General features: G+C 32.0%; 8 protein-coding genes and 3 pseudogenes across 11 annotated transcripts, besides 6 other annotated features; 5 read left to right on the top strand and 6 right to left on the bottom strand.

The window, feature by feature from the left end:
- Nucleotides 1-13,080: part of a mobile genetic element that runs on past the window's edge.
- Nucleotides 336-807, top strand: TVAGG3_0034450 (annotated as a pseudogene). Its single transcript has one exon. A coding segment is annotated over exon 1 (472 nt).
- On the bottom strand, nucleotides 1,100-1,927 carry TVAGG3_0034460 (KilA, N-terminal/APSES-type HTH, DNA-binding family; the record flags this gene model as incomplete). The annotated part of the gene is made up of 1 exon (XM_051220536.1): nucleotides 1,100-1,927. One exon carries the CDS (start codon nucleotides 1,925-1,927, stop codon nucleotides 1,100-1,102), a length of 828 nt encoding a protein of 275 aa, XP_051105522.1.
- TVAGG3_0034470 (organellar and viral DNA polymerase type B) lies at nucleotides 2,271-3,209 on the bottom strand (the record flags this gene model as incomplete). Its single annotated transcript, XM_051220537.1, has 1 exon — nucleotides 2,271-3,209. The coding sequence occupies one exon, from the start codon at nucleotides 3,207-3,209 to the stop codon at nucleotides 2,271-2,273; it is 939 nt and encodes a 312-aa protein (XP_051105523.1).
- On the bottom strand, nucleotides 3,414-4,076 carry TVAGG3_0034480 (uncharacterized protein; the record flags this gene model as incomplete). The annotated part of the gene is made up of 1 exon (XM_051220538.1): nucleotides 3,414-4,076. The coding sequence occupies one exon, from the start codon at nucleotides 4,074-4,076 to the stop codon at nucleotides 3,414-3,416; it is 663 nt and encodes a 220-aa protein (XP_051105524.1).
- Nucleotides 4,354-5,439, bottom strand: TVAGG3_0034490 (integrase core domain containing protein family; the record flags this gene model as incomplete). Its single annotated transcript, XM_051220539.1, has 1 exon — nucleotides 4,354-5,439. The coding sequence occupies one exon, from the start codon at nucleotides 5,437-5,439 to the stop codon at nucleotides 4,354-4,356; it is 1,086 nt and encodes a 361-aa protein (XP_051105525.1).
- On the bottom strand, nucleotides 5,459-6,519 carry TVAGG3_0034500 (annotated as a pseudogene). Its single transcript has one exon. A coding segment is annotated over exon 1 (1,061 nt).
- On the bottom strand, nucleotides 6,959-8,110 carry TVAGG3_0034510 (annotated as a pseudogene). The gene has a single exon. A coding segment is annotated over exon 1 (1,152 nt).
- On the top strand, nucleotides 8,856-9,203 carry TVAGG3_0034520 (uncharacterized protein; the record flags this gene model as incomplete). The annotated part of the gene is made up of 1 exon (XM_051220540.1): nucleotides 8,856-9,203. The coding sequence occupies one exon, from the start codon at nucleotides 8,856-8,858 to the stop codon at nucleotides 9,201-9,203; it is 348 nt and encodes a 115-aa protein (XP_051105526.1).
- TVAGG3_0034530 (uncharacterized protein) lies at nucleotides 11,672-12,238 on the top strand (the record flags this gene model as incomplete). Its single annotated transcript, XM_051220541.1, has 1 exon — nucleotides 11,672-12,238. A coding segment is annotated over one exon (567 nt), but the record flags the coding sequence as incomplete, so codon positions are not given.
- On the top strand, nucleotides 12,464-12,760 carry TVAGG3_0034540 (protein of unknown function, DUF4107 family; the record flags this gene model as incomplete). Its single annotated transcript, XM_051220542.1, has 1 exon — nucleotides 12,464-12,760. A coding segment is annotated over one exon (297 nt), but the record flags the coding sequence as incomplete, so codon positions are not given.
- Nucleotides 12,966-13,080: a terminal%2Cinverted (terminal inverted repeat of Maverick-1B transposon ID:TVAGG3_0034400).
- Nucleotides 13,081-14,975: 1,895 nt separating this feature from the next.
- Nucleotides 14,976-15,119: a mobile genetic element.
- A 1,314-nt stretch (nucleotides 15,120-16,433) lies between these two features.
- Nucleotides 16,434-16,481: a mobile genetic element.
- Nucleotides 16,482-18,036: 1,555 nt separating this feature from the next.
- TVAGG3_0034570 (uncharacterized protein) lies at nucleotides 18,037-19,925 on the top strand (the record flags this gene model as incomplete). Its single annotated transcript, XM_001316558.1, has 1 exon — nucleotides 18,946-19,230. The coding sequence occupies one exon, from the start codon at nucleotides 18,946-18,948 to the stop codon at nucleotides 19,228-19,230; it is 285 nt and encodes a 94-aa protein (XP_001316593.1).
- Nucleotides 19,926-20,835: 910 nt separating this feature from the next.
- Nucleotides 20,836-20,863: part of a mobile genetic element that runs on past the window's edge.
- Nucleotides 20,836-20,863: part of a terminal%2Cinverted (terminal inverted repeat of Maverick-1C transposon ID:TVAGG3_0034580) that runs on past the window's edge.

Consider the following 20,863-nt stretch of genomic DNA (forward strand, 5'->3'; position numbering starts at 1 on the left):
CGTCTATGATATAAGTCAATAGCAACGTCATTTAAAGGAAATGCTCTTGCACGGACTTCGTCCTCGCCGCGTTGCGGCTTTATGAACTCATGAATTCTATCGTAACTTATTGCACCATTGTAGTCTTTAATGAAGTCAGCGAGTGCTTTTTTGTTTGTTGCATAATGCTTTGCAACATCTATATTAGCTTCTGTAAGAAGTTGTTTTATTTCCGAGTGTTCTAACTTAGACAACTTCCGATACATCTTTAGTAGGAAATAAAAAGATTTCTTAGAAAAAAATTAGATTAGATTTTTTTAAGTTATTTTTCAAAATAATTTAATATTTTTATTTTAATGAAACACATGCAAGATTGCAAGTTCTTTTCATACAATGCTCTCGCTACTGCCATCAAGAATGAGTTCAATGGTGCTGCAAACGTTAATGTTATCTTTAACAAGAAGTTTGTGAAAGAATCTAAGCTTGGTCAGTATGTCAGACCATTAGCTATCGTCATTGACCGCAAACGTTATACTTCACAAGAGTTAGCAGTAGTTTTGAAACAAAAGGTTTCTTCGTGAATGTCAAAGATACTCATTATACTGTCATAAAGAACTCTAACATTGACTTCTTCAGTATTGCTTTAAATCTTTCCGAACAGAAAGAATATAAGAAAGGTGAAACAAATGTGAAATATTATCCTTCATCTCTGAAGACAATAACGAACAAAGATGTTATACAGAAATTCTTACCAAAGGTTGAAGAAGCTTCTATTGACATTGACGAAGGAAGTGAAATGGTTGAAGAAATTGACCCTGACTTATTTAAGCAAAAATATATTTTTGGTTAGTCTTCATATCGATATTTTACAACAATTCCCCAATGTATAAACTTTTCATACGCTTTTTCATAAGCTTTATATACCTTCAGAAATTTTGCATAATCTTTAGAAGCATTTAGATATTGTTTAAATGCTTTGTATGTCTTCAGAAATTTTGCATAATCTTTTACATGTTGTTCGTTCTCTTCTTCTGTCATGAGTTCCGAATATTCTAAATTCATGTTCTTTCATATGAGATAAAATTTTATAAAAAAAATAAAATTATAGCTTAGATTTTTTTTATTCTTCCTCTTTGAAGTTATCGAAATATTCTGTTATTTTTTCCTTCAGTAATGTTAAGTCTTCTTTGAATGTAAGTATTGTGCAACCTTTGATGTCATAGTGTGTTTGAGGAAGAGTATTTTTGACAATTTCCTTTATTTGCTCATTCGGTGTCATTGAAATCGGTAAGTTTTCACGATAGAACCAGTTTCTGTCAGATTTATATATCTTAGCTAAGTCATAAAAGCTCTTGTTATTTCTTCTCACTAAATGCAACATAACCATATCTTTATCTTCCTCATTTTCCATCTCTTCAGTATAAATCATATACTTATAACTCTTTTCCTTTCCTTTTGGTACTGAACGCGGTATTCTTTTCTGTATGCTTTTGTCTTTGGATTCAATGACTTCATCTTTTGCTTGAAGTTTCTTTTCCATCTCTCCACGTTCTGCTTTATATAGTTCATCTAACATCATGAAAATATAACAAGCATAACGAGGTGAAGCCCACATTGCTACAGCGTTTACTAAAAGTCTATGAACATAATAACCTTTCAAACCAGGAGCCAAATTCTTGCGATTTTCATACGGAATCTCTTCTCTCGGTTTTCCGAGGGAAGCAATCATATGAGGAAATTCTTCTAAAAGTTCTTTTGTCTGTTGGTTTTCAAACCAATGATATGCTTGCTTTGTAGAACGAAGAGCATTCATTATACTTTGCATCTGGTACATATCGTCTTTGACCGAACGAATGAGTCTCAATTGTTTGTTATACTGTATGTACTCGTATTCTTCATTTATAGCTTCATGGACTATAACTGTTGTTGTGTTCTCTAATGTTGTCATTACTGTCTTTACATACAAAATAAAAAAATAAATAAAAATAAAACTAACTTTATTTTTCTAACTAATGAAATTCATTATTTTTGTGCTGAATTCAATAAAAATATATTTTAGGGTAGATGGTTAGATCTAACCCGATAACTAACCTCTTTTCTACCCCAGTTATTTTATAAACGTTTCACATGATATACGTTATGAATTCGTGAAATTTTGTGAAAACTCAACGGTTTGACCCATGCCATATGCCATTTTACTCAGAATTTTGTTGCTGAATTCAATAAAAATAATGTTTAGGGTAGATGGTTAGATCTAACCCGATATCTAACCTCTTTTCTACCCTCATTATTTATAAACGTTTCACATGATATACGTTATGAATTCGTGAGATTCTAAACAGTTTTGTAGCTTCTATTTCTTCGCTGAGGATATCAAAAATTTTAACAATGCCGAAAGTTTCTTTATACTTCTTCTTGACATCAGATAAAAGGAAATCGTCAGCAGTTGGATGGTTTTTGTTCAGAAATGACAGCATGTCCATTTTATTTTCTACCGGCTTCTCTGCTTCTTTCTTTAAGTCAGCATAGTCGTTTCGCATACGTTCTATCTCTTTGACGGAGTAGTTATATTTCCTCATTGCTGCTTTACATTTAGAACATTGCGGATTCATTTTTGCGTTATACATTGAAATAAAACCAGCTAGAACAACCAAGGCATCAATGGTTTTCTTTAACTCAAAAGCAGTTGGTTTTATCTGTTCATTCCATACTTTACCTCTTCTGTCTTTATCTCTAATCTGCCATACACATTTTGCAACTAATGAAACAAAGTTGTCGTATGTCTTAAACTCCCCCGATTTATATATGTCAGAGATGTTCTTATATACCATGTCGCAATCTTTGTCCATAACTTTATGGTTGCAATGATATCCTCGAAACTCATAGTTTACTTTACGTATGAACTTCTTTATTTCTACTGAGTCAGTTGGTTTCACTTCTATTTCATCGAATTCATGAATAGTGAGTTTCTGTTGTTGGATTTCAGGCAATTTGGGTAAATGGTCAATAATGTCCTGCATGTCATAAAGATATTCTTCATTTTCTTCATTCTGTGCGGTACAGTCTAAATTACTTGTTAAAAGTTCTTGCTTTATTCTTTGTATTTCTGTTTCGAAAGTAAATGAAGAAGGAATGAAACTTTTCATCTCTACTAACATTGACGTAGGATTCATGACTAACGAGTTTGATGCTGTTGTTTGAATTGTTGTTGTGCCGATTGTTGAAATCATATCTTTTATACAAAATAAAAAAAATAAATAAAAATAAAACTAACTTTATTTTTTCTATCTTAAGGAAATTCATGAAAATTCAAGACCTTTGGGTCTCGCCGCTTAGCGGCTGAGGGTAGAAAAGAGGTTAGTTATCGGGTTAGATCTAACCATCTACCCTAAACATTATTTTTTGGTCATTTATGACAAAAATAAATGGTTCATTTACTCACAATATTTTTGTACAAAACGACCCCAAACTTTTAACTTCTTTTCTGCAGCTTCTAATGCTATCTTAGCGAGTTCATATTCTCTAAATTCTCTCTTTAAATCTTCTTGTTCCCATTGGTCTAGTTCGTATGGAGAATCTCTATAACCATAACATATCTCACGTTCATGTTCTAATTGTTTTTCGCGCATTTTTCTAACTTCTTGTTCGAACAAAGGTTTAGCATTCTCTACTGTATCTTCAAGTTCTTCTTCATCTAATTTCTCATGAACTTTCTTGTCTATGGAGTCCATAATTTTTCCAACTGCTATGCAATATTTTGGAGAAGCCCACATTGCTATATAGTTTATAAGTCTTGGGTCTACATACGTTCCTCTAACCTGTTTGATTTCATCAGGAATTCCTGCATGAATTTTGTATAAAAAGCAACCGCCGAAATTCGGACTGTTGCTATATTCTTCACAAAATGCCTTATAATACTCTTCCCAGGACTTATTTTCCAACAACTTTCTAAAGTCTTTCCTAAACTGCTGACACATATTTGTTGCATTAATGTAACCATCCTTGTCTCTACGTAAGACTTCAATACCGTTATAAGTGCCTTTTGTGAATGTTTCGCCATTATATTTGTTAGTGAATGTTTTTGCTTCGACTGACATTTCTGTTCTTACATACAAAATAAAAAAAATAAATAAAAATAAAACTAACTTTATTTTTTCTATCTTAAGGAAATTCATGAAAATTCAAGACCTTTGGGTCTCGCCGCTTAGCGGCTGAGGGTAGAAATGAGGTTAGATCTAACCATCTACCCTAAACATTATTTTTTGGTCATGGGCTATGCCCCGCCGCTTTGCGTCTTTATGTTAAAATAAATGGTACCATTAATGATATCATGACTGTTCTCGTTCATGTCTGATTTACATCTAATGAAAAAGTTTAGAAGAATTTTCTTATTCTTTCTGGCATATTTTTATCTTTCCAGTACTCCCGCTCTAATGGTCCCAGATGAGTTGGTTTAGATTCTCTCAAGTTCTTAGATGGTATAACATCTTCAACGCCTCCTTCATATCTTACTTTATAAGTGTCATCGTTTATGTTGTAGCCAAGTATTTCAATAACCACTCCTCGCTTTGCTTCGTCAATGGTTTCAGCAAGTTTGCCATTACTACTTTCGACTAATTTATGTCGAGGGTAAAATGCAATGGAGTCGTCAGCAGCTTTTATAAGATATCCATTACCTTGCGTAGAGTCTACGATATAATAATTTCGACTTAACCTTAAACGTTTCTTTGTCAACGGTTTGTCGTCAAGAACTACACGAACTTTTGTACCAGGAATGAGGGTAAATTGTGTTGAATTTCTGATATTTTGTGTTTGACTTCGTTTCTTTTGTATATACTTTTCTTCTTGTTGTTGTGTCATTGAATTTGGTGTATGTCCTGTTGTAGAATGTGTTGAGGAATTATATACTTCGAGAAAATGTTTCATTGTTTCTTCGGTAAAGTCTCGCTCTTGGTTTAAATCTCTGAGCGTTCTTATGAAGCGGTTTATGATGCCGAGTATGTTATGGTTATGGTCTTCAGTAGTGTAGTGAGTTATGTTATGCTTAATGAGAAATTCTGTGATTTCATTGCTGAGGTATGCACCGTCTTGGTCTGATGTTAAAGTACTTGGGCTATGTTCTGCTACAAACTTTTGTAAAACTCTTAACACTTCACGAGTTCCTTTATTCCTCATTGGATATGCATATGCTTTACGAGTGTTAACATTAATGAAGATGAGGAATGGTTTATGTCCTCCTTTTCTGCTTTGAATGAGAGTGTCAAATTGGTATGTGTCAGGAGTGTTGGAGTAAATTGGTAAAAAGTAGTCGTAAGGGTTTATTTTTGTTTGATGTACAACATTTTTGTCAAAGAACTTTTTAACTTCAGCTCTGTTAGTAAATCCCCAACTTTTTGCTGCTTCATTGAACTTCTTAAATGACCTCCACGGTGATGATTCGAATACTTCTTTCAAGCTCATTTATGTAAAGTTAAAGATTTTATTCAAGACGGTACCATGCGAATACAGTCATAAATGGTGGCATATAATCTTCACCCGAGCCTGTTGGATTTGTTGTGAAAGTATGGACATGATTTCCTCCTGGTTCAGTTGGTCGAAAAGTCTTTTTTGCTGAATTGTTATAAGATGGAGATAAAACATCATTGCCAGCTTTATAGTCTGAGTTGTATAATGGGTGGTCTCTTAATGAGTGGCTATGGCCGCCAGAAAAGTTTGTCGTTCCTGTATGAGTGTGCGCAGGTAAGTTTGCTTCTTTAATTTTCTTCGAGCCTCCTGTTTGCTTTGAAGAGTTAGCACGGTATAAGAATTTGTCTACAATCTGCTGCCACGTACCAAAACCCAGAACTGTTGCGGGATTTGTTGAATTCATTGATGTATATAAAGAACCAACAGGATATATAGCTTGCAATATTTCAGTCTTTAATGTTTGAAGCTCTGTTTTGTCAGCTTTCTTATCATATAAATCTTGAGCAGTGAATTTAACATTATTTTCATCATCCATGACATAAACATTTTTACAGCTAATGTCTTTCTTCGTTGTTATGTTTTCATTCGATGTTAAACCTTGTGGAAAGTTAGGAGGTTTATAATATAATGCATCCCCACCAGTTCCGCCAACCGTTCCTTCAATACTTTCTATAGCAACAGTTGAGAAGGAGTTATGTGTATGTTCTTTATCTGCTTTTTATCTAACATTGCTGGTAGTTCATATGTTTCAAAGTTTCTGACATGACCTTCAATGTTCATACATTTGTTATTTAAGGAGTTAAGGGTATCTTTTACGCTTGTACTTGGATTCTCTAAAGGTGCACTTGAACCAAGGGTATAGTTCAATATTATGTCGTCTGCTCTAACAGTAGTGAAGGATTCATGTGTATGGTTCTTGTCAGCTTTACTATTTAATGTAGCTTGAAGTTCATTTATATCGGAGATATTGTGTTTATGAGATTTCAAAACTTTGTTCGTTGCGTCAAGTTCTTCATCTTTGTCAGCTTTACTTTTAATAGCATCTTCAAAAGTTATTTTTGCCTTAACTCTCAAAGTAAATCTTGGTTCAACTAATACACCGTTAACAAAAAGTAGAGCATAAATTTCATCGTTATAACCAAATGCTTCTGGTGCTTTACCTGTGTCATACTGTACAGTACAGCTTATGTCATAACCTTTAGCACGAATGTATTTATATCTTCTTTCATTAACATTTTTGTCTTCACTTCTTCATCCTGTGTTAAATATCCATGGTAGTCCGTTATAATCTGTTCGTCTGAACTTATATAATGAACATGGTTTTTATCTGCTTTTTGTGAAAGAAGTTCAACAACTTTTGCTTCACTTATGTTACCAGTGTCACTTTCATTTATTTTTGTCAGCATTGCGTTCAAAACTTCATAAAGACTAACTACTTCTTTTGGTTCTTGAAACAATGAGTCAAAAGTCTTTCTTAACATTACATCTTCAACTGTTATGACTGAGTCAATACCTTTCTCTTTTATTGTCTTAGCTAACTGACCTAAAACAACGAACATATAGTCTAAAATATTATCTTCAGTGTTAAACACTATACAGTTTTCACGAATTGTTGTGTTTGTTGCTGTTAAAACTTCTTTAAACTCAGGATATATATTCAGTAGATTTTCAACAATTGTTTGAACCACTTGTCCTCCTTCATCTAAATCTCTTGCTGCCATTAAAGGATGTAAATTAATTGGTTCAATAATTCCGAGACGAGGGTTGTAAGCAAGTCCGTCGAACATATTTTTACGTTTGAGTGCCCAGTTAGTTAGTTTCTTTGTATTATATGTTACTTTACCCCATAAATTTTTGAGACCGTCAAAGAAACTTCCTGTATTTCCATGTAATTTAGCAAACTCAACATAAAACTTCATGCTATCTATGCCACCAAGAAAAGCCCAGAGTGCATCTATCTCACTTTGCATGGTTATAAGAGATGCAGTTGTTACACCTGATGAAAATAAAGTAAACAACCACCCTAACCAACTCTTACCTGCTCCACTTTGTTCTACTTTCACAAAATCACTGATATGACTTTTTAAGTATTCTTTCGTAAGTAATGTGTCTCCAGGTGTAACGTCTCTAACGATATTATCTCCGTCAAAAGTCAATGTTCTAACTTGTGTCCGTGCAGCCTTTATTTTAAGCATGCATAGTCTGGTGTTTGAGGAGCAGAAGGCTCGATGTATGTAATTTTAAAGAAATCGTCATAATTTTTCTTAAAGGTTTCATATGTTGTTTTGAATGTATTGAACCTCATTATTATATCAAGAAGTTTTGTCAATGAGTCAGCAATTGCTTCATCTACTGTTGACGTTTTGAGTTTTATTTCTGCTGAGTCGTTTATGAATGGTACTTGACATTGAGTTGTATATGGGTCAAATCCTGTAGGACCCAAATGAAGCAAGTAGTCTAAAATATCACGAACAGACTTTGAGACAGTTGTGTTATCTTTCATGACGATTTCACCATTTACAATGAATGGCATAGTACATGAAGTTATTTGTGGGTCAAAACCAGAAGGATTGAAATGAAGCATATAGTTCAGCGCCTCATACACTGACTTATACACTGTTTCATTATTTTTTGACACAATTTCACCATTTACAATGAATGGCATTGTCGAAGGAGTTGTTTTTGTATCGAACCCTGAAGGATTGAAGTTAAGAATGCTTTCAAGAGCTTCATATACAGACCTATAAACAGTTGTGTCGTTCTTCATGACAACTTCACCATTTACAATGAATGGCATAGTACATGGAGTTAAAATAGGGTCAAACTTTTCATAGTCCTTCCATGTTATATATTTCTCAGTATTTCCATCAGAAATAACAATATATTTGTCAGTAAGTGTGAGAGAGTATTGACCAAAATATAAACGTTTAGCTCTGTCAGCTTCATACGCATATGCAGCTATACTCATATTTTAATGAGAATAAAATGTTGTTCTATTTGCAAAGTACAGACCCAAACGAATACGGGACAGTAAAGCTACAAACAAACTTAGGTCTACAGAATGAGGCGCTTGCATTCAGAATGGTTGACTTCAATACTATCGCTTCATTCGTTATAACAGATGAAACAGATTTCATGGAGCTTGAAATAGATGGAAAGAAGCACGAAATAAGATTTCACAATAATGTAGAATATAAGATGGAAACATTAGCTGGAGTGTTAAATGCTCTCATAAATACTACAATAAACAAGGATAACGAAGAAAACTTAATGAATGTTAAACTTATTGCAGGAGTTTTGAAGTTCAGTTATGCGAAGGAGTTTAAGATAACACGAATGAGTCATAGAGTCAACTTCTGGGTGCATACCATATGACATTTCCTTTGAAAAGTGTTGACAAAACGATTGAGATGAAATCTGTTCCATACGTATGTTATGGCAATTGTTTGTACATTGAGTCAAAAATAGCTAATGTCACAGGTATTTCAGGAGTTAATAGTAAAGGTTCAGTAGAATATAAATCCTTCTGTTATGCAGTCAATTCAATGTTCATTCCAAACGTTCCTGTCATAGCAACTCATTTAGGTAAATGGGTTCGCATTAGTCCTCATAATTTGAAAGACATGCAATTCAGACTTGTTGACTTTCAAGGAGAGCCTGTAGAACTGAAGGCACCAGTGCGAATGACTGTTGAAGTTGACTTTTTAGAAAATATTAAATGCAACAGCTTACAAGAGAACTCAGAGCTAAAAATATAAAGTATGAATGTTATGTATTAGGTCATGAACTTTGGTTGTTGCTGTTTGATGAAACAAATGAGTTAGTTATGTCAGTCAAGAGAACAGAAAAATATTGTGTTAGTGAAAACTGCACCAAGTCAATAAGATTAGGTTTGCATTATGAAGATGAGTTCGATACTGTTGAAGAAGTTTTGGATAGATATTACAAATTGCTAACTTGAAATTTTTGACTACTGACTGCTTTAATTTACTAAAACATATTTCAAACAAAGCTTATAGTCTGTGAAAGTTTTGTATACTCGTTCGAATATTTATACTTAAACTCAACTCCTGTAGTTCCTGGTGTTTCAATGATGCGGATGTTACCTATTTTCATGAATAGTGGCGTTTGACCACAGCATTCGATTTCAGGGTCGAGATAGTCAATGACACATTGTTTCCCTGTTATTCGTGATATAACATTTTCAAGGTCCTCCTTTGTTAGAATTATTTGGTTCTTGCTTATAAGATTTCAAAAGCTTCTTATCGTCTTTGAGTAAAATTGTTTGGTATAACTGAAGAAGGTAATGGTCTACGTTATCTGAAGGATTTGTTTGAACATTTGTGTAAGGGTTGTCGTTGGCTTCTCTTGAAAGAATTTGGTCCAGTGGTGGATACTCTAACTTAACATCTGATGTAGCGTTAGCGTTTGAAGCTGTTTAAATTCACCGACTTAAGTTCTGGTTCTTTTTCTTTCAAACACTCTGAACTATAGTTCTTTATGACAATATTGTTTGTCGTTCGTGAGTCAACATTTGATGTTGGTTCAATTGGAACATTAACGGCACCAGCTAAGATGGATTTGCTTCTCATTTCATATAGAATAAAAACCTTTTATATGTATGAAATGAACAATATACTCGACAAGGGTTTGAATGTAAAGCTAACGAATGAAAATATTGTTGAATTCACTGAGACAGGTGCTGTGTATAAAGATGTAGAACTACTGAACAAAAGAGCTAAGGGAAGAAGCAGGAACATGAACAAAGGGTGGAAGCCTATAAAAATTTATGTCAATGATGGCTCAGGAGGTTCAAACATAAAGTATGCAGAAAGTTATAGAGTTTATGCTCTCAAAGGTGAAAAGCCTTCATTTAAGAACAGCTATTCTAACGCATATCCTCAAAAGCTAACGGATGGGGAAGTGGATGATATGAATGACAGCAAAAATATTAACAGAAATGGCGACAGAGATGCATGGAATTTGTTTACCATCAGTCAATTGAAGGTTAAACTTTAAAACAATGTTGGTCGTTCCCATGGAATATTTTTGACTTTAATGGTATTAGTCATGATATGAATCTCAAGGTATGAACGAGGAGAGATGAGAGACTTATATGCTTCCCAAATTTCTTCAAAAGGTAATGTTATACCTGACTGTTTCCAAATGAGTTCAATATCATACGTGAGAAACCTTGAAAGATAACGAAGTCAGTTATGAGACGTTTTATGTTTAAAGCTAAAAACCTCCATGTTTGCATAAGTATTGCTACAGTTAAGTGGTAATGTCTGACTTTAGTAATGATGTTAGCTAATGGTGAGTCTGGTTTTGACACTAAACCTTTTCCGGCGAAGTCGTCACAAACAACAAGTGTTTGAAGGATATTTTTTGAAGGGGTATTTTGAAAGTTTTGATAGAATGTAGTTTGTCAGTCGTTTCATATCGTAAACTCCTGAGTATTGACGTAAGTGGTGTTTGTCAATAATTCTTTCCATCTCCTCAGAAGTCTTTTGCATTCCTGACTGTATAAATTCAACGATGGCATAATATTTCCTCTTACGTCGAATGTAACGTTGAAGAAATTCAATGAGTTCACTGTCTGGAACTTTAACGACAGAGGCTTGAACTTTTGACATAAATGTTTTCGCTGTTGAGTCCATAGAGTCTGAAGTTGCTGATATAATGATTTGGTCATAGTAAGAGTCGTTTCCTAAACGTTCTGTTATGAGTATATGACGAATGAGGTTAAATGTCTTACCTGAACCCATCTTTCCACAATAGAAATAAACACCATTTGAACAGAACTCATCTTTGCTGAAAGGAAGAATAAGAGAAGAGTTAAGTTTGTCTGTAGTTTCATTCATGTCCTTCATCTACATCATGTATTAAATGCTTCATTTTATCTCCATTAAAAATGCAAGTCAGAAATATTCAGAACATAGCACCGAGTCTAACTGACAAGAGTATAAAGATATACTATGAACACGTTATGATGAAACCTACCAAAATTCAAGAAAGTCAGTATACTTATGAATATCCAAGACACTGGGTAGAGTATGTAGGAGGTGAGAAAGCTATTGAAATCAGACAGGTTCGAAGTATTCCAGCAGGAAGAACAATATTATTGAAGAACTTTAATGTTTTGAGTATAATGATGAAACAAAGAAGCAAGATAGTTTCCTGTTGCTGTGTATGTGAACTAGACACAGGAGATGACATGAAAGTTTTTAACACAAAGCTTCAAACGGTAGTGAGAGAACAACTGACTGCGGAAGGACATCCATTACCTTCAGAAGTTACCATAGCATATAATTTTGAAACAAACTCAATAGATTTTAAAGTCGTCTCTGCAAAGAAGTCAGGTTTTACATTTAATGAAGCAGATGTATATTCGAATGAAAACTTCAAAGCTATTGCATGGTTAGATAATGACGATTGCTTTAAGAAAATATTTAAATTCAGTGACTCAAAGATGTCAATAGATGACCTTCGTGGAATGTTACCATCGACGTTTACAGTAGAAGGTTCAGCAGGATTGCTTACAAGATTGTCAATTGGTGGTATTTGGTCTCGTGAGAACATTGTTATAAAATCCAGTATAAGTGAATTTGCTGAAGAATCTATATTATGTCTTTCAAACTATATGTATTCGCCGCCGAAGCATTATAGTATAACAAACTTTGTCAGTAAGTTTAACATAAGACTTGTCGAACCTTCTTCAATGAAAGATGTTGTGCTACCTAAAGACGGAAAGGATGGACTCATTATTGAGATGATTTTAATTGCATATTAAATGAGTTTGTTTTTGAAGGTCATTCATGATGAAATAATTGTTGTAGAAGATGTTAGCAATTGTTCAGACATTTTGAAGCGTATAGATGATATAAGAAATAAGTTAGATAGACCGCAAAGCGGTGAGGGCGAAGCCCGTGAGAACGTTTATGTTTCATTGACTTTCTCCAGTAACGAGAGCTTTTATGAGATAATATTGAAGAGAGATGATTTTAATATGGTGTAAATGGTAGCTTGGGCAGCTTTAGGCGCAATGGGAACAAAAGCATTAGCATTTGGAGCAAAAGCACTTGGAGCTTATGACGCAGTAAATAAAATGAGTGGAGGAAGGGTTTCAAAGACATTAGATGCAAATAAAGGAAAGATTGGAGGCTGGGTTGCAAAGAAGTTAAGATTAAATAAAATAGGGCTCATAAATAAAGCATCCAATTTGGTTGCGACTGAGTCAGAAAATGCTTTAGGAAAGGACGATGAGTTTGCAAAACACGCAAAAGACTTTAATGACCAGATGAAAGGTGAAACAATGCATTTAAATAGAGTCGATGGAACTAAAGAAAATGTTTCTTCTCCACAGTAGTTCTTCCGTATGGTCCCTATGGAATGTATGGAAACCCTTACGAAAGACCATTTGACCCATTGACTGGTGGAAGTAATTGGTATCATTACGGACGAAGAAGAAAGACAGTCAAGTTGGAGACAGATGTTAAGAAAGCAACTAAAAAGAAACCAAGGAAGAGAGTTATAAAGCAATGAATTCAACAGGGTAGAAATGAGGTTAGAAATCGGGTTAGATCTAACCATCTACCCTAAATTTATTTTTGTGCTATGTTTTCATACGCGTGAAGAAAAAACCAGAATTTTCGAAAAAGTGACACCAACTATTAAAGTTATTTTATTACTAGATTTATTTACAAATTATAAGATAATATCATTAACCGAATATATTTTTAATATAAATAAAAAACTTTTTTATACAAAAAATTACAATCAATCGATAAATATTATAAAACATTTATTCCAAAAAGATTAAGTAATAGGTGGGATCCTGCATATAATATAATTTTATGTCATAAAGTTTACAAATTTTAGATGGACCACAGTGAGAATGTGAGTGGTTAATTTAAAGGTGGTCTGATAAAGATCTCGAAGCTTACTCAACACAGCATGAAGCAGTTTCTAATACACAATCTTACTAGTGGTGTTTCGGTCGCCAGCGCTCTCATAGGGGTGCTGATTTCAAAAACCACTACTTCAAATTATTCAACAATACTCAATGCATCATGAAGCAGTTTCCAATTCAACAATACTCAACATAGCATGAAGCAGTTTCTAATAAATATATACATATATAAATATATACATATATAAATATATACATATATAAATATATACATATATAAATATATACATATATAAATATATACATATATACATATATAAATATATACATATATAAATATATACATATATAAATATATACATATATAAATATATACATATATAAATATATACATATATAAATATATACATATATAAATATATACATATATAAATATATACATATATAAATATACATATATATATATAAATATACATATATATATATAAATATACATATATATATATAAATATACATATATATATATATAAATATACATATATATATATAAATATACATATATATATATAAATATACATATATATATATAAATATACATATATATATATAAATATACATATATATATATAAATATACATATATATATAAATATATAAATAACAAAATACAATCAAAAAATAGTGTTTGGAAATTTAAGGTTAAGTGTCACTTTTTCGTAAATTCTACCACACTCGGTAGTGATATCATTAATTTTTATTTTATTTTTTATTTTATTTTTTATTTTAATTTTATATAAATGACGAAAACTATTGAGATAACAAAATACAACGGTCATGGGTTCAAGAACTTGTTCTTCGTTCCTCGTGAAAATACATTCTATCAGATACGAGGGAGAAAGGGTAAAGTTAGTTTGAGCGTTTATGACTACAAGCATAATGGAAAGTTTATACAAGCAATAGATACAAACGGTAAGCGTGTTTCATTAGCTTTGTCAAAACTTACATACATTTATTTTGACAGTGATTTTGACCTATATGAAGAAGAAAGTGAGTCAGAAGATTATGAGCTGTTATGTGAAGCACAGCAATGGGAGGAGTTGCAATACTTTTATAAGTGAGAACGTTTATTTTTACAGTAGTGAGGTGAAGTGGTTGGCGGCTTTGTAAATATTTAAGGTTAAGTTAGTGTTGTCGTTTGTGTTGTAAAATATACGTTAACGGTTTTGTAAAGTGTCAAATTCACATATAATGGGTAAGGAGCGCGCAGTGCCTCCGTACCCTTGATATGTATACTAACTGATATCATTTATTTTTAAGTTTATTTTTTATTTAGTGAGGACGGTAGTGAATTCGTTAGTGAAGTCGTTAGTGAGGTGAAGTGGTTGGCGGCTTTGTAAATATTTAAGGTTAAGTTAGTGTTGTCGTTTGTGTTGTAAAATATACGTTAATGGTTTTGTAAAGTGTCAAATTCACATATAATGGGTAAGGAGCGCGCAGTGCCTCCGTACCCTTGATATGTATTCTATCTGACCCTCGTATGTTGACTGTGAGAAAGGCATCCTTTATCTGAAATAGATGCTTTTCCAACAATCAAATTCGAAGATCTTCGACGTTGTTGTAAAAAGAGAAGGAGAAGGAAAGAAGAGGAAGGAGAGGAAGAAGGAAAGGAAAAGAAGAAGAAAAAAGAAAAAAAAGGACATATTAAATATAATGCGCACTTAATAGTGCCGAGGCGGCGGAGCCGCCGAGGCGCGATTTTTTTGACCCTATATTACCGCACGGCAATGTTTTTCTCGATTTTGTACAGCCCTATCTCTGATAGATTTCCTTGCCTTTTGGATATGCTATAATATATAGCCTAGCATGATAGGATATGATGTCAAAAGTTAGAACATAACTTAGGATCTTGAGAAAAATGATAAACAAAAATTACATAAAAAAAGAAAAATTTTATCTAATTTGTTTTTTTGGACCGAATAAGTAATTTTATTGAATTTCAATACGACACATAGATTTTATTATTAGTAATAAATATAATGATTTACTATTAACAAGGAACCTAAACTAATGAAAATTTGATTTCAAATATTGTATATGATTATCATAGATTACCAAAATATATTGCTATTTATGAGGATATAATATTGATTATTAGTAAATCGTATAAATTTAATAAATATACCATGAATATTGAATGAATTTCTTGATTCATAGGGGTAAAACGCGCTTTTATATGATTTAGACAGAGAATTTATGAGATGTAAATAACACAATAAAGGTTTATATTGAATATTTTCTAAAAATAAATCGAAATTATAAAAAACAATACATTTATTCATTGAAACTACTTGGACAAATATGAAACAAGCATTCAGGCAATACTTTTGAGACTTCAACGCATCTGATAATTTTTATATAACTTCACCTCTTATGCTTAGAGTGGAGGTATTGAGATCGTATAAGTATAGATGAGCTCACATTCAGATATGATGTGTGAACTTCTGTTTTCACTGCAATTTTGAATCAGAATAAACTCAAAACAAGAATAAAATGATATACTCACTCTCTAAATGTGTTCGAGATTTAAAGTTGTATGAATAAAACGATTCATCTTTCGAAGCCTCCCATTTAATGAGAGACTTCGAAAGATGAATGTATTCATGTAGATGAAATACTATATATGACCATGTGTGATACTAAAGATATCAAAATGTTCATTTTTAAGTGCAATAGAAGGGTTATCTCTCGTAAAATCTCAATTTAAGGAAGATTTAGAAAGAACTCCTTTCCTAAGTAGATAGTGTGTGGTTTCTGTCTTTTGGTTGATCAGGAACTATGAAATTAAGTCGGACAGAAAGAAGTTCTTTCCAAAACAGACTCCAAATGAGTTGTTCGAAAAGAACTTCCTTCTGTATATGGATAATTGTAGTTACCGCACTGAAGTATGTGATTGTGATGATGGAGTTCTCGATAAATCTAAAATCGGATTAAGATTAATTGAAAACTCAAGTAATTCTTTGAAATCTTGTGTTGTCTGGCACTATAATAACCAAAGAATGAGAATATTATGTTGAATGATGAGTACGTGTGCTCGGCATTCGCCGAGCGAATTGAGTTTAACGTACTATGAAAAGTGACAAATTTGGGCTTTTTTTCCTAGGGTTATGATCTCTTCCTTTCTGCTCAATACGACAGAAATGAAAGAATGAATTTGTACTCCCTAATTGATTACTACAATCTGTATCTATCTTTAACATAGAATTAGCTGCATTGTGATTTATACTCCAGAATTATTCAATTTAAGATCAACCTCGTAAATTTTAATCATATTGCACCAATACTCCTACGTTGAGATAAGAACATGATTATACATACCAAAGCCCCATATTAAAAATCAAAATTTAGCACCTCCATTATGCAACCACATTATTCGTCGCAAATAAGTATATTTACGCATATTATGATGCATATTCACACAACTCGTATACATGAAAAGTTATTAAAATCAGACAAAATTATTGCAATAAGGAAAAAAAAACAACTTTATTATATATGTTAGTAATGAATTACAAATATTTCTACAAAGAATGCTCAATACTTCATATAATCTTCGAATATTTCTTATTACAAGTTAATACATTTTGACTCGAACATGATAAACAAAAGCTGACACGCTGATTACTACATTTATGAAAATATAGTACGTTTCCATTCATCTGTTTACTTGTTTTTGTTGGAATAAAATCATTTTTTTTTCTTTCATGAAATAAGAATTTTGCTGCGAAAGCAATATCTCTAACAATAATTAATACATTACGTCAACTCTGGAATGAGTATTTATCAAATATGATATCAAAATCAAAAATTAGTTGTTTTTTATGAGTAAAAACGATGTAAATTGATTATTTGACTAATTATCAAATACTTTGATTTTCCAAATTTTTTTCGAAATTGATTTTTTCATGTGAAAATTCAAATTGTTTAATTTCATTTTTGAAATTTTGAATTTTTTTTGGAATTTTGAGTTGATCAATTCAGCAGAATTGATAATGCTATTGCTTTAGGGCATACCACAAGGTGATGAATAAAAGGTGAACATTAACAAATTATTTTAAATCACAAATATCATCCTCATCAACTTTAATTCTAAAAAGAACTGTACTGAATTATGAAAATGCATGATTTACATTATTAAAATCTTTGAATGAAAATAGTACAAGATAAGTTTTTATTCATTTTTAATTAGATTTAAACGAAAAACTACTCCATATTAAAATTTAAGTCGAGAAATCGTATTTTGTCTTATTTGTTAGCATTTTGTAGACATTCTAATCTTGAATTAATTTGTTACATGATATTATTAACAAATTTAACTGAAAAAATATGTTAATATGGAATAAACCATGATTATATAAGCTATCAATGCTATATATACATATGTAAAAGATTCATATTAACTCAATTAACAAAAATGATAGATTTTCATAAAGGTTCAATCTAGGTTCGTCCGAAAATTTTGATTTTTATATAGAAGACATAGTTTCATATACATAATTAAATTTTCAAACAAATTTGATCATACCATTTATTAAGCAGGATAGTATATTAATTACTATCAGTATAAAAATATAAAAATGATTATATTTAATTATTGCATAATTTAGTCAAAGAGTTATAAGCCTCAAGTGATCGTTATCACCTTCAATGCACGTATACTTTATTGATTCATAGATATTTAATCTATGTTTGACATGTTGTTGTCGTCATTCGTTTTGTTCCCATTCTTCCTAAGTTAGAATTAGAGAATACACCATCCATATCATCTAATTTGGTCCTCAGCGATAGATTGGTTCATTTTGGAGGAGTCCCATCAGACAGTTTTCGAGCACCAAATATCAAATTTTAATGTATACAAATCTTTAGTGATTTATCTCTTTTATGATGAGTAAAAGGTTTCTGCTCATCAACATTTGATTTCCGACATATATGATTTCTAATTGCAATTATTTACTTTCTTTTTATAATCTAACTCTGTGACTCATACCATAAATTAATTATTGGAAAGTGTCAATATGTTTGGCACAACGCATGGCGGAAGATATCAAACCATGCAGGGAATATGATACGTTTAAGATCTCCGAACTTTTTTTCCAAAAATTTTCTATCGTTGCCCTACCTCTAATGACAGTTTTCTCTCAAATGTCTTGGAGAAAAGACAATTTATTATCAACTGTCTTGGATAAAAAACATTTTTCTCAATATTGTCGGCGGTTTGAGACATCTTTTTCTCAATTCATACTCAATTGTCTAGATTTTCTATAACTTACAATCTACCTTCTAAGCAAAATAGACCCTTCTATGGCCCGTGTGAAGCGTTATTTTAGCGTCGGTTATGCCATACTTGTAGAAGTATTCGAGCGATTCGTACTCGAATTCCTCGTTTACATTCTACAAGTATAGCAAGCCTTAGGGATGCTCATTTTGATGGGTCTAACCGCTTAGACCCATCAATTTTCAATTATATTATATCATTATCATTTAAAGAAGCCGGATCAAACAACACAGTTGGACCATAAGAGCACCTTGAGTATGATAGACTTTACTCACCAGTTTCCATCAAACTCCCCTCACTACTCCTCCACTCTCCTTATTACAAACCACTTTCCATTAAACTCCCCTCACTACTCCTCCATTCTCCTCATTACTAGCCAAATTCCATCAGATCTCCTCCATTCTACTCAAACTCTCTTCAGATCTCCTCCATTCCACTCACATCTCCTCCATTCCACTCAGATATCCTCCGCTCTACACAGATCTCCTCCATTCTACTCAAACTCTCCTCCATTCTACTCAGATCTCCTCCATTCTACATAGATCTCCTCCATTCTACACAGATCTCCTCAGATATCCTCCGCTCTACTCAAACTCTCCTCCATTCTACTCAGATCTCCTCCATTCTACTCAGATCTCCTCCATTCTACACAGATCTCCTCCATTCCACTCACATCCCCTCCATTCCACTCAGATCTCCTCCATTCTACTCAAACTCTCCTCCATTCTACACAGATCTCCTCCATTCTACTCAATACCACTCAGATATCCTCCAATCCACTCATTACTTCTCAAATCTCCTCAGATTCCATCAAGCTCTCCTCATAAGTCTCAGATTTCTCTCATTCATCAAACCTCTAACCTGATTTCATTTCTCTTAGGCTCCAGTTTTCTCTTCCTTATCATTTTATTGTTTGAATAAAAATTTATTTCTTAATTTTTTTAAAATTTTATGTTTATTTTATATATTCCAAATAAAACCGTTCAAATAGTTCTAATATATCAAACATTAGTGCAATACTTTCTGAATTTTAAATAATTTTTTCAAAATTAAATAGAAATAAGAAAGGAAAAAAAGGAAAGAAGAAAGAGAAGAGGAAGGAAAAAAAAAGGAAAAAAATAGGGCATATTTGGAATCTACGCGCTTTTTTTGAATGTTCATATGCGAACGCGGAGCTCAGACCTCTCGCTTCGCTCGAGCCTTCGCTCCGCGTTCGCGCAAAATTTTTCAAGTAAAAATCTACTTTGTCCAGAGGATTATGAAAAAACGTCACTTTTCATATACATATTTTCATTTTTATACTTATCATGATTATATTTTAATACACCAATGTCATATATTAGAAATTGATTCTGTGGTAGCACCATGATCAATTAAGAATTTAACAATATCATCCAACTTTTGCTCAATAGCAATAGAAAGTGGACATTCAATATTACAAAATATATTTGATAAAAAAATGATCAATATGAAGTGTAAATGAATAAAATGTAATAGTGATTGATATGAAATGAAAGAGTTTATAATAGAATAATGATTGATATGATATGAGAGATAATCCAATATAATAATGATTGATATAAACTGAAAGAGAATACTATGTAATAGTGATTGATATGAAATGAAAAAGAATTTCATATAATAATGATTAATATGAATTGAAAGAGAAATTCATATAATAATGAATGATGTGAAATGAAATTGAGCAACTTTAGCATTGGCATCAGCTCCATGATCAATTAACAATTTAACAATATCATCCGACTTTTGTTTAATAGCAATAGAAAGTGGACATTCAATATTACAAAATATATTTCATAAAAATATTATTGTAGAAAAATTAAGTTATTCTTCAATATGTTGTATAGTTTAGTATTCTCGTTGCTATTCTATCTTATATTAATGAATAAATTTATTCTTTTAAGTAATGTAATCCATTTCCGCCAAAACTGCTTTTTTATTGTGTTATGCAAGCATATATATGTTTCATTGAAACTCATTTATTTTGTGAAAATATTTCAGATGCTTAAAAATTATAATGAATATCAATGACATTGAATGAAATAGTATATGAGTATTAGAACTGCAACAAATATACTTATTGCTAAGTATTATCATTATATTTGTTGCAGTTCTAATACTGATATAGTTAGTATACAAGTCTTGGGTACGGAG

The sequence above is a fragment of the Trichomonas vaginalis genome, chromosome IV (genome assembly GCF_026262505.1).
Source record: "Trichomonas vaginalis G3 chromosome IV, whole genome shotgun sequence".
In the NCBI taxonomy this organism is placed as follows: Eukaryota; Parabasalia; order Trichomonadida; family Trichomonadidae; genus Trichomonas; species Trichomonas vaginalis.